Genomic DNA, 12,931 nt, shown 5'->3' on the forward strand with positions numbered 1-12,931 from the left:
ACTGCTGGGCTTACAGGTATACAACACCACGCCTGGGAAGCTTTATTTTTACATATGTGTACACACACACACACACACACACGTACATGCACATGTATATACATGTGAGTAAATAGCAAAATGCAAAATCTGTACAGCAATGACATTATTTCATCTGGCAAACTGACAAGATTAAAAAGTACGGCGTGGTGCACACTGGGTTGGTGAGAGTACAAACTGGGTCACCCTCTTTGGGGGCGGTGTGGCAAAATGGGCTATCAAGCAGCCACTCAAGAGAAACAGAATGTCTGGTTTGCACCATACGGAACCATCTCCAAGGACGAGCCACACTTAAAAAAACACGGAGGAGCAAAATGCCGTCAGACAGTGTTGACACTTGTGTCAAAACATGATGTATGCCTTCACACGTGTCCCTGAGGACTTACATGACAAGACCAACGCTGAAGGAATGAAAAGTAATATGGCAACAGCAGCTGCCCCCCACCACCCAGAGCTGTGCAACCCCAATAAGGCAGGGGACACTCCTCTTTCACTCTGTGCCCAGTTTAGTGTGACTTTGTTACACGGGTCTCTGTCACCCTTCCAACACACACGAGCAACAACTCCTCTGAGCACTCGAGAGAGGAACCAGCACATGGCTGTGGACTGAGAGGGCACAGAGCAAGCGGCTCCAAGCAGGATATGCAGGACACAGCACCAGGGCTGGGGTCAGCAGGAGGGAGGGACACGGGGCCGCTGACCAAGAGCACAGCGTGAAGTAACACTGCTATCACCTGGGCTGGTGGGACAGCCACGAGGTCTCACCCTGGAGTGCGAAGATGCCAGACGCCACCGTCCCTCCCCAGGACTGAGCCCAGAGTGCGTCACCACTGAGCTGGGCGCAGACCTTTTGTAACTTTTTGAGAAAGGCTCTCACTAAGTTGCCGAGCCTGGCCTCAAAACGTGTGAATGTTCTGCTTCAGCCTCTGAGTCACTGGGGTTAGGCATACGACTGTCCTTCCTTTCTTTTTCTGTGGTGCTAGACTTCGAACCCAAGGGTGCTCTCCCTCTGCTACTGAGCTCCATCCTCGGTCCTTTTACATTTTTAGGAAAATCTTCGAGCCCACAGAGAAGGCAGGAAGGGCTGCACAGCGTCCGCCCAGGCGGAACAAGTCAGCAAAAGGGAGAGCATTCATTATTTCCAGCATGTAAAATTCACTATTATCACACAGTGTCCTTTTAACTTACTTTAATGGCTTCCAAAACATGAATAAAAAAATAAAACTGGAACCTGATGGGTGCTGTGTCCTCCATGTCCTCCCATGGCTTCTGCCCTACACCTCTGTGTCCCCAGAAACAACAGCACCCCGACTGCACACCTGCCCTCCACCCTGAGGGCTGACGCTGCACCCAGTTCCTCAGGGCCTTCTGAGCCGCTACAGGGACATGGCACGAATGGACACAGGCTCTGCCACACGCACCCCACCCTCTTCTGTCCTGCATAACAAAGCGTGTTGACCTTGGGCTGATGACATCTTTATTACTTTTATCTCTATTAAAAATATAACATCGATCCTTGGAAAAATAGCTCCACGGGCCTTTATTGGGACAGTGAATGAAATGTGGGAATTTGGAGTTTGGATCAGATAATGGCACATTTCAGTGTTAGTATTTTCTCATTTTGCTAACTGTATTTTCATGATGTAAGAATGTCACTGTCCTTAGATCCAATGCACAGGACTGATGTCCCCAGTCTGTTCTCAAATGAACCAGAAGAAAATGAATACACTCATATTTAGAATGTGACAGCACATAACTCACAAACCTGAGTGACAGGCACAGTGAATTTGTATGGACTACTTTTGGTAAGTTTGAAATTATATACAAATAAACCATAAAAATCCACACTGCGCTGGCTTCCTGGGGCTCTAACGGCCTTACCTCACCTACTTGTGTCACCTAGTCCCTTCCCAACTTATAGAATAAGCACTCTCAGCGCAGCTCTGTCAACTCACTTTCCCGAGTCGCATGGCTGGGGATAGACGCGACTCGACCCTTGGTCTCTCTACACTCAGACACGGCTCCGACCTGTTGTCTAGCCTGCTGTCCTTTTAAAAAACAAAAACCAAAAAATCCTTCCCTACCCACCTTGTGAGAGAAGCCACCATTTGGAGTCTAGGAATTGTTACTCACGACAACATCAGAGAACTCGTCCCTCCTCTTCCCAGGCCTCAGGGAATGCCAGTTGATCACTAAGGCACGAGCTGATAGAGAACCGCATGGGACCCCTAGCACTAATTTTGAAAATCCAGAAACCAGCCAATAACCTTTATTTTACTTAGAAAACCTCACAGAGCCAGTGTGGTGGCGCTCAGCATGTCCGATTTCACTGGCGGCTCCCAATGGGACTCTGTCAGTTATTTAATAAACATAAAACTCGCACCAAAGGACTGTCTTCCTTAGAAACTGCAAGCTCAGCACCAAAGATCTCTCCCCCAAGACTTCTGTTGAGAGGACAGGACTGCATCCAGCCAGGAAGGTGGCGGCCCCAGAGGCTGGGCGCCAGCAGGGAAGAGCCTCACTCTATAGATAAGGGTGGTGCCAGCGTCCCATCTTAGGAAAACAGGAAGTTCTCCTTAGATAATACAGAGGGAGCTGCGTTCTGGAGACACCTACACACCCGGTCTCCTGGGGTGGCCACCCCGTCCTTCTCTGAAACCCTTATCTGCTTCCCGCCCTCTGAAAACAGTTGCCATTTGAAAATGTGACTGTGAGCTGCGCAGAGCAAGCTTCTGTGTCGGGGTCTGGAGAGTCCTGCAGCGAGAACCCAACACCTCCCACACAGGAGCGACTCATCAGCAGCAAATAAGAACAGGGTAAAGGGAGAACGTCACGGCTCTGTCAGCCCCTGACCTGAGCAAAGAGTAACACCCCGTCAGGGTCCTTCCAACTTGCAAACCTGTGTTTCCAAGTTCAAGTGCCAGGCTTCTGTGTGTAAGTACCTCATGGAACAGACAACGGCATTTAACAACTCGTTTCATCTTACTTATTAGAAACGTTTGTAGTTTATAACAGGAAGAGTCCATGAAGTGTCTTAAGAGCAGGCAGACTGTAGAATGTCCCCAGTCACTCTGTATCACTGTCTGTCTGTGTGAGCTTTCACTCCCTGGGACAGCAGTGCCCGATTCCCAAATACCCCTCACCTGGCGTCTCTCACGTTCATGCTGTGCAACTCATGTTCTTCCTGCTGTTCATCTCTGTTCTCACGTCTGGATTTGGCCTTTTGCTTCGGCTGATGTGATAACACTGCATCTTTATCTGTCAGGGTCTGTGGCCCCTTCCTCCCAGCTAGGGCCTACATACCTACCTTCAGAGAAAAAAAATGTGCAGTGGGCCAGAGGCAGGCTCAGCACCGCCCCTGCATAAGTGACTAGCGGTCAATGACACCAGTAGTAACAGGGATGACACAGAGGTAGAACACACTGGACACTGTCCCGGGCCAGGCCCTTCTCAGCACTTCATAAGCAGCGTCCCGTTGATTCCTTACACTAACCTATGAGGTGGGCATAATATGCACGTGCTGCAAGTGGACAACGTGAGTCTGACAGTTACCTGCCCAAGACAGCAACAGCGATAAGTGGGACCCAGACAAGCGGGCAGCCTGTGACCAACATGTCGCCCATCAATTTGGAAGCAAATGAGTAACAAAATGGTTCTTTATCACAATAGTTGAAATAACGGGTTAGAGTTCTTAGAAATAAGTTAAGCAGGGCTGGAGGGCAGCTCGGCGGGACAGCACCTGCCCAGCCAGAGGCGGCCCTGGGTTTACAACTGCCCAGCACCACAATGGTCAGTTCAATGAACACAAACTTTTCTTCTTGTCTTTCAAAGAAATGAGGTGGAAGCGTACTTGACGCCCTAGAGGTGCGACTTCTTTGTGAAATCCGGAGGCAGTTTTGTGTTTGGAAGGACTGGGGAGGGACAGCAGGGACCCTGGTACCTGAATGCGCTGAGGTGAGGCTACCGCAGAGTCGGTGGAGATGATCTGGATGCGCGGGGAGGGGCTGGTCATCCCTGGAGATTCCGGCCGATGGGTCTGTGGACGCGGTACCTGTGGGCAAGATCAGAAGGGGTCAGAAAGCCGCCCAGGGGCCAAGGACCATGCCTCTTGCTTTTGCTGTGACAAACATGCACAGGAGGCAAAGGCAGCACTGAGCCACCGCACAGGAGTGCCCTGGAAAGACCACCTGAGAGTGCGGGAGAAACATGAAGTGTTGGGTTTTGCTCTGCCCGACCTTCCAAGAGCTACCAGGCTAACTTTTTGGATATGACCTGGGAAGTTTGCGTCTGTGCGAGCCAGCCGGGAAAGGTTAAGGTGACCGTCTCTGGAGAAAGGCTCCTAAGAACACTGCCAGGGACCACGGGCCAGAGGGTACCAGAACTGGAGGGATCAGTGCCTGGGATCAGTGGAACGGGGTTGGAAAAGCCCAGCAGGAGCACCGGGGTCTGGGATGTAGTCAGGACCTGCCCAGAGGCTGGGGTCCAGGTGCTCAGTGGTCACCTGGAACCTGAAGTGGGAAGACATCTTCCTGGGCTGAAAGTAGATCATGAAGTTACCTTAACAGAATTCCAGAACATGGCAGAGAACATTTGTTTCCTAATTCATTCTGTGAGGCCAATACTACCTGATACCAAAACCCACAAAGATATAACAAGAATGAAAGAAAAAAGACCCAAAAAACTACAGACCAATATTCCTTATGAATATTAATGTAAAACAAATCCTCAACAAAAGAAAGCAAATCAGGGCTGGGCTGGGCTCAGGGCTAGAGCGCTCACCTAGCATGCGTGAGGCCCTGGGTTTGATCCTCAGCACCACAGAAAAATAAAGGTATTATGTCCACCTGTAACTAAAATATAAATAAATTACATATAAAAAGCAAACCAAATCCAATAGCAGATGAAGGATAACATACCAGGATAAATGGGCTTCTTCCAAAGAACTCGAAGCTAGTTCAACGTATGAAAATCAAACAGTTTAATACACTATATTAAAACAATAAAGGACAAAAGCCACATATGATCATGTCAACTGACAGAAAAGGCATTATGACAAAATCCAGCAATAGAAAGACAGTTCTCATCTTTTTTTTTTAAAGATTTTTTTTAAAGAGGGAGAGAAAGAGAGAGAGAGAGAGAGAGAGAATTTTTAATATTTATTTTTTAGTTCTCGGCGGACACAACATCTTCGTTGGTATGTGGTGCTGAGGATCGAACCCGGGCCGCACGCATGCCAGGCGAGCGCGCTACCGCTTGAGCCACATCCCCAGCCCCGATAACAGGCATCTACCAAAAAACAAAGAAAAAAGAAAACTTTCCCCCTAAGATGAGGAAGACCACAGGAGGCCCATTTCCCCACCTGCAGACAGCCCTGTACTGGGGGGGCCAGAGGTCAAGCAGGGAGAGCGGGAGAGGGAGGGCAGGGCACACGGGCATCTAGATTGGAAGGAAGATGATGGAGACTATCTCTGTCTGCAGATTAAATGGCCTTATATACAGGAAACCTCACAGAATCAACCACCACCAACAACAACTCAGAACTGGTAAATGAGCTGCAAGGTCGCAGGGTACAAGACAGACCTACAGCTGTCCCGTTAGTGGTGAACGATCTGAAAAATGACATTAGGTAACAATCTGACTAGAGAAGAATGAGACACTTAGGAAGACACTGAACAAAGCCAACTGTAAGATCTGTACCCTGAAAATTATAATCCATCACTGAAGGAAATTAGAGACCACTGAAATAAATGGAAAGAACTTTGTGCTCATGGATTACATTAGACACCGTTAAGGTGGCTATACTCCCCAGACTGACTTTCAAATTTAGTGAAATCTCTACCAAAATTCTGGATGCTCTTTTATTTATTTTTTTGGTACCAGGCACTGCCCAGAGCTCATGGATGCTAGGAAAGTGCTCTACCTCGGTGCCACGTCCCTGGCTCTTCTAATTTTTCATTTTGAGACAGGTCTTGCTAACCTTCCCAGCTGGCCTTGAACTCTGCCTCAGCCTCCCGAGTAGCTGGGATCACAAGTAAGGGCCACCAGATTCACCCTCCCATGTGATCATAAAACTTATACAATTTCCAAATACAAGGAGCCCAGAATGGCCAAGATAGTTGTGGGCAGGCGGGGAGCAAAGCTAGAAGACTCCGACTTCATTTCAAAACGTAATACAAAACCTACAGTGACCAAAACCACGTGGGATCCAGAAATTCTGTTTTGGGGCATTTAATCCAAAGATTTGAAACCAGTTGGTGGAAGGCACGTCTGTACTTGCATGCTCAGTGTACCATTATCTATAAGAGACAAGTTAGGATGGCCATCGACAGTTCAAGAGATGAAGAAACTGTGGTGCGTGAATACCACGTTGACACTCTTCAGCCTTTTTCAGGAAGTCTCACAATAAGAACTAAGCCCGTGAAATGATGAGCATCTTGATGATTCCACACTGGACTCACAGATCCATCACCTTGTACCCCCAACACATCAACTTATCAACTGTCAATTTACAACTAAAAAAAAAAAAAAAAAAAAAACCAAAAAACCGTAGTCTTTGCATGAAGACAAAGACGAATGGAAAAGAACACAGAACTCAGAAACAAACTTTTACACGTTCAAGTAATTTAGTGGGGAGTGGCACTGGGGATTTAACCCAAGGGCACTTGGCCACATCTCCAGTCCTCTGTCATTCCCAGACAGAGTCTAGTTGCCGAGGCTGTCATCCTTGCGCTTTGCCTCTTGAGTTGCTGGGATTTATAAGTGTGCGCCTGGCTCAACTGGTTCTTGATAAAGGTGCCAAGACAATTCATCATGTTAGCCACTAGGCAGGTACTTCTAACAACCACCACAGGAGTGTGTGTGGCTGTGTGTGTGTGTGTGTGTGTGTTTGGTGGTGGTGTGGGGGGGTCGGGGTCCTCTAACTATTAATATACCTTCTAAGTACTTTGTCTGTTTTAGATGGGACACTCCAGAACCAGGAACCAGCCAAGACCACTCAGGCTTGCTGGCGCACCCTTTTTAGGTGATACAGAGTAAACTTCGCTCATTAAGATACTAACTTTCCCACCCAGGAGGCGGTCTTTAGACATTCTTAGAACATGTAATGTATGAGGAAGCACGACCTTGAACTGAGCATGCTCAGGACAATATGCCACCCCTATGTGTGACATGCGATGACGAGACTTTCCTATAGTGAACAGGTCTGAGACTTCCTAATAAAAGCCCCTTGCTAGCGGGGGGCAGTGGCTCAGGAGGCTGATGCAGGAGGATCAAGAGTTCAAAGCCAGCCTCGGCAACTTGGTGAGGCCCTCAACAACTTAGTGAGACCCTGTCTCTAATAAAATACAAAAGGGGGCTGGGTTAAGTGCCCCTGGGTTCAATCCTGGTACCAAAACAAAAGCAGCCCCTTGGCTTTCTTTGCTCAGGGACGTGCTACTTTGAGAGTTCTCTCTAGTGCCCTCCATACTTGCTACAAGTGATAAACCTTTCTCTACTTGTTTATCCCCTGGCTTTGTAATCTACTATGTTTGGTTACAAATGGGCAAAATAGTCTTTTTGTCTCACTGGTGATGAGACAACTGGACATCTAAATGTGGGAGGATGAACTTGGGACTCCTATAAAATATTAAAACATATCAAAGATCGAAATGTAAAAGTCAAACTACAAAACTCTCAAAAAAAAAAAAAAAAAAAAACCAAAACAAAACAGGTGTGAGTCTGTGAATTTGGATTAGGTGATGGTTTGGGGAGATAACACCAAAAGTGTACCCCCCCTCTCAAAAAAAATCAGATAAACTAGACTTCTAAATGAAAAACTTGTGTTTCAAAAGACACCATCAAAAAAATGAAAAGGTAACCCACAAAGTAGGAGTAGATTCTTGCAAACCATATATTTGTTCCACACATCATACATTAAAAACTATTAACATTAGTAAGAAAAGACAGATTTAAAATGGGTAAAGGAGAAGACAGCAAAGGGGAGGGAAGAGAAGGGAGGAACAAGGGGTGTAAAAAAGACGTGGAATGAGGTGGACACCGCTCCCCTAGGACACATATGAAGACACAAATGGGCGACTGTACTTTGTGCACAACCAGAGACATGAAGAAATGTGCTCTGTGTGTGTGTGCTATGAATTGTAATGCACTCTCTGCTGTCATATGTAACAAATTAGAATAAAAATAAAAGAAACTTTTAATAAGCCAAGATGTGAAAAAATAATAAAATCCTCACACAGGAGGCGGCTGGGTGGTGCTCCAGCTGCAATGAGTTGGGGATGATCAGATCAGTGGCTTCTTGGGTCTGTTCTTAAAGCCACTGGAAGAAAAAAAAATTGGGTAAATGAGACATTTCTCAAAAAAGATAAATACATGGCCTATAAGCATAGGAAAATGTTCAATATCATTAGTTATTAGGAAAATTTAAATCAAAGTGACAGCGAGATGCCACTTCACATCCACTACAATGGCTACAAAACAGACGGACGATAACAAGTGCCAGCAACGTGAAGAGCCTGGGACCCTCACACGCTGCTGGTAGTGAGAGAGGAATGAGGGATGCAAGAACATCCGTCTCAAAGAAATGCTGACAAACTGTTGGAATGCAGAACGAATAACTTGTGATATCACACTTATAGCACAAGCAGCACAAGAAAAATAAATTAAAAATCACCAACATTAACAACTTCTGCACTTCAAGGACAATATCAAGAATGTGAAAAGAAAATCTACCAGATGGGAAACAATAATTTGCAAAGTATGTATTTGATAAAGGGTTTGTATCCAGAATAAGTGAAGAACCCGATCATTTCAGGGCCCCACCATCAAACATGATCAAAGGGTCAACCAGGCATTTCTTCACAGAAGATCTACAAATGGCCCATAAGCAGAAAGATGATGTCACTGGGAATACAATAAAACCAGGAGCACGCCCACACCGCACCCACCAGGACATGGTGACTTGCAAGGCCAGCGAGAGCAAGTCAGGCTGTAGGAGGAAAGGGAACCTCACACATAGCTGTGGGAATACAAACGTCAAAGTCCCTCTGAAAACCAATCTGGCAGTTGCTGGGAAGTTTACCATGGAGGTAAATCACTTAGCCAGCAGTGCCATTTTTCAAAGAAAAAAAAAACATGTCCACAGAAAAATGAGCTCACAAGGTTCCTAACAGCATTGTTCCTAATTAATGGCTCCAAATGAGAACTCGATACTCATCAGCTAACGAGCAAAATGGCACGCACCCACAGGGCACACTATTTAGTAGTTATCAGGAGTGAAGTGCTGGCACACGCTAGGACCGCACGAGCCCCGAGGCACATGCTAAGCAAAATACCCAGGCACAAGACAGCATGCGGGCGGTTCCATCCACCTGAGTGTCCAGAAGACAGACCCCTAAAGACAAAGTCAATTAGTGGTCGTGTACGGCTGGGGCGGGGATAACAGGGGGCTGGGGTTTCTTTTTGGAGAAATGAAAATGTTCTGGAATTAGACAGTGACAGTGGTGACAGGTGCATGACCTTGTGGATCTGTGAAAGCCACAGAATTGGACACTTTAAATAGGTGAATTAATTGCAGGTGATGTGAATGACATCTGAGTAAAGCTGTCAACTTTTTTTAAACAATGAACAAAAAAACCTCGTTGAAGCCATAGTACAAGGGACTGGGACAGTGGTCACCTCTAAGGAGGCGCCTCAGAGCTTGGGGACTTTTGGGAAATTCTACTCCTAACCGGGTGGTGGCTACGTGGAAATGTTTTCTGGGGAAATTCACCGAGTCACACATTGGTAAACTTTAAACCTACGAGCAAATTGATCCTTAACATAACAGCTGTACTCATGGGCTGGAGTTGGGGCTGAGTGGTAAAGCATTTGCCCAGCACGTGTGAGGCCCTGGGTTCAAGCCTCAGCACCACAGAAAAATAAATAAATAAAATTAAGGTTAAAAAAAAAAAACTGTACTCAATAAGTATTTCACCAAGACCACAAGAGCTTGCCAAGTCAACAAGCCACAGTGAGCACAGTCCAAGCTTCACTTGAGAAGCACGCACTTTGTCACCCTGGAGCTGTGTGCTAGATACACAGAGCCCCGGGCAGTGACCCTGCCTTCACGCCTCCACGGAGAAGGCTGGAGGGCTACAGTGCAGCGCAGCGGGGGCACTGGTGGAGGACCAGGCAACCCCTGAATTCTGGCCTCCTTACTGCCTAGGGGTGCTTGCACATTCTACCATTCCTTTTATATGAGAAGCCAAAAAGATGGCCCGAGAGGAGGCCGGGGTCACAGTGACAATGAGCTCAGCAACAAATTCTGACCAAGAGAATGGCCTGAAATATCCCCGCGATTCCGCGTCGGGATGCTTCATTCGGGAAGTGCCAGGGTGGGAGGAAAATGTCCAACAGTCCCCTCTCCTGAGGCTTTACAAGGAGGTGGCTCCCGAGTGGCACTTTAGGCTCGGTCCTTCCCACAGTGATGGCCTGACAAAGCCCCACAGTGGTGTGAACTCAGTCAGCACTGCGACCAGCCAGCCAGGCGGGAGAGCTCTTCTCCCCCAGAAGCAGGCCACCGAGAGTCGCTCCGGACTGTAGTAAAGGGGCACCTGGTAGCGGGACACCAGGACACTGGAAGCCTTCGACTCGGTGAGAATCATTTTTCCCCCTGCCACTCTGCCGGCCTCAGCCCACTTTCTGCCCCTCCAACAGCTCAAGGTGCCGAGGACAGAGTCACTCAGTATATGTGGACGTGCGAGTGCCTGCCTGGCGGCACCCAGGTGTACACCAGACCCTGGTGAAGACATCTGCACTTTCAACAGGAAGACTGAGCGCAGACACGCACGTTCCAGTCGCAGTGGGGACTCTCCAACTCCCCTTAACACTCCCCTCCAAACAAGGTAAATGCCTGAGGGGGTAACCGTGTGGGACAGCGGTCACCTCCAGATACATGGGACACATCCTCCTTTTTTTCCAAAGGACCATCAAACAGCAAGGGTGCGGAGGGGTCATCGGGCAAAGAGTCCACCGGCTCAGCGTTGCCGGCTGCACCACAGACAGGGACGGATGGAGGCTGCTGGGCTTCAGAGAGCTTCCCCTCGGCCCCACAGCCGTCAGAGCTTGGGAGGTCGCCCGTGAGCCTGCGCCCAAGGATTACTTGTCTGGATGGCCCTTAAATCCTGCTCTTCTTTACACAGAGTCAGTGAAGGAAAGAAGCTAAACATTTTAAATGGTCATCATTTGTACCAGACTCGATTTTCCAGCTTTTGTTATTTTCTAGCTGTTCATTTGGTTTTTAAAACAGGGAAACTGTACCCCCGTCAATTTCTTGGCACAAAAACAAAGACCCAAAGTCAACAACTACTTCCCACTATTACATAACAACAACGGTTCCCAGCAGCACAGTTCAGAGTGCTTTGGTCACAGGTAGATTAACCTGTCAAAAGAAAGGACATGCAGACAGCTCCCGCCCCACCTGATGTCTCCAGTGTACCCTAACGCCACCTGGCCAGGAGCTGAACACCACACACACTACACTGAATTCCTTCTAATACACAATGGTGTCAGAATCCTCTGCTGTTTTACCAGCTGCTTTAGGAACACGTGCCTACTGAAAGGTACCCTGTTACACAGAGGCTCACCCAGAAGCAGGAAGGGAATAGCCGGCAGTTCTGCAGTCCTGTTGTCACACTTACCATGCCAACGGCTCCTGCAGCTTTATTTACATTTTCCCTCAGCAGCCTCCAGGCCAAACAGGGCCCAACAAGGGAATTCACAGGCCTGAGCTTCCCAAACCCGCCAGTGCAGATTCCAGACGGGGCTGTTCAAAGATGCCCTCTCTGTGACCCCGCTCTGCTGAAGGTCAAGTACACTATCACTCCCTGTAACCAAGGAAGCAAAATCGACATGCTCCTGCTGTGTCACCAGCTGCTCAAGCACCCTGTCTTATTAACAATAGGATTAACTGCTTCTGGAAAAGACGCACCCTGCTTTACAAACTTCTCCCTTCACCCAGATGGCCGCCTTTGCTAAATTCTCTCCTCCAGCCTCCTTCCCCTTAGAGATCACCTTCCTTCAGGGCTCACAGAACATCACCGTGGGGTCCAGCCAGTCAAAGCAGGTTTAAAACTGTCAGGAGGGAAGATCTGGAGAACCAGATGATCTGCACATAACACCTGCAACCTCACAGCGTGGCAGGCTGATGTTTTTACAAATCCAGGGTCTCCGAAGGTTCCCCTTTCATCCAAAGTGAAGGCAACAAACGAAACACAAGAAAAGGGCTGGGGCTAGGGCTCAGCGGCGGAGCACTCGCCTAGCACATGTGAGGCTCTGGGTTCCATCCTCAGCACCATATAAAAATAAATAAATAAAACAAAGGTACACACACACACACACACACACACACACACACACGAGTACGCACAAGAGTGACAGAACTGAGCTAATCTCCTTCATCCAGTTGGTGGAAACCAAGAGAACTGCAGGCCCAAAGAGAGGCTTGAGTCTCAGTCTCAGGCCCCCAAGGTCACTGAAGAAAGGGACCTCCTGAAATCACAGTGAGGGCACAGGTGGGGTGGCAAGTGACACCCAGATTCTGAGGCTTTCAGGCAAGAACACCTGTCACTAAGCCAGCCTGGGCAGTCTCCTGTTGGACACGGAGACTCAATACCTGGGTTAATATTGCAGCAAACGACGCATGAGAAGATGGCGTCATCACAGAACAGAGTGCACAGAAGCCCAGGGAAGGAGCCGGAGGAAAGAGGGCTGCGAATACGCTTCCACAGGGTCGCAGCAGGAGGCGGAGAAAGAGGATGTATTAAAAACAAGTTCATGCTGCGATTCACCACAAATTTAAACTTGGACACCAGTATGCACACTAACTTAAAGCCATGGAGTTCAACAAATATGGCAC

At 48.0% G+C, this 12,931-nt stretch overlaps 1 protein-coding gene across 7 annotated transcripts in view; it reads right to left on the minus strand.

Moving 5' to 3' along the window:
• NR2C2 (nuclear receptor subfamily 2 group C member 2) overlaps positions 1 to 12,931 on the minus strand; it is a 64,231-nt gene that overhangs the window by 23,848 nt on the left and 27,452 nt on the right. For all 7 annotated transcript variants that reach the window (XM_081276051.1, XM_081276048.1, XM_081276046.1 and 4 more), the window contains one exon: positions 3,980 to 4,090. In XM_081276051.1, coding sequence (XP_081132177.1) covers positions 3,980 to 4,051 — 72 coding nt within the window. In that variant the 5' untranslated portion in view covers positions 4,052 to 4,090. The remainder of the gene's footprint in view (positions 1 to 3,979; positions 4,091 to 12,931) is intronic.

This window comes from Spermophilus citellus, assembly GCF_964194105.1.
Source record: "Spermophilus citellus genome assembly, chromosome: 19".
Classification (NCBI taxonomy): domain Eukaryota; kingdom Metazoa; phylum Chordata; class Mammalia; order Rodentia; family Sciuridae; genus Spermophilus; species Spermophilus citellus.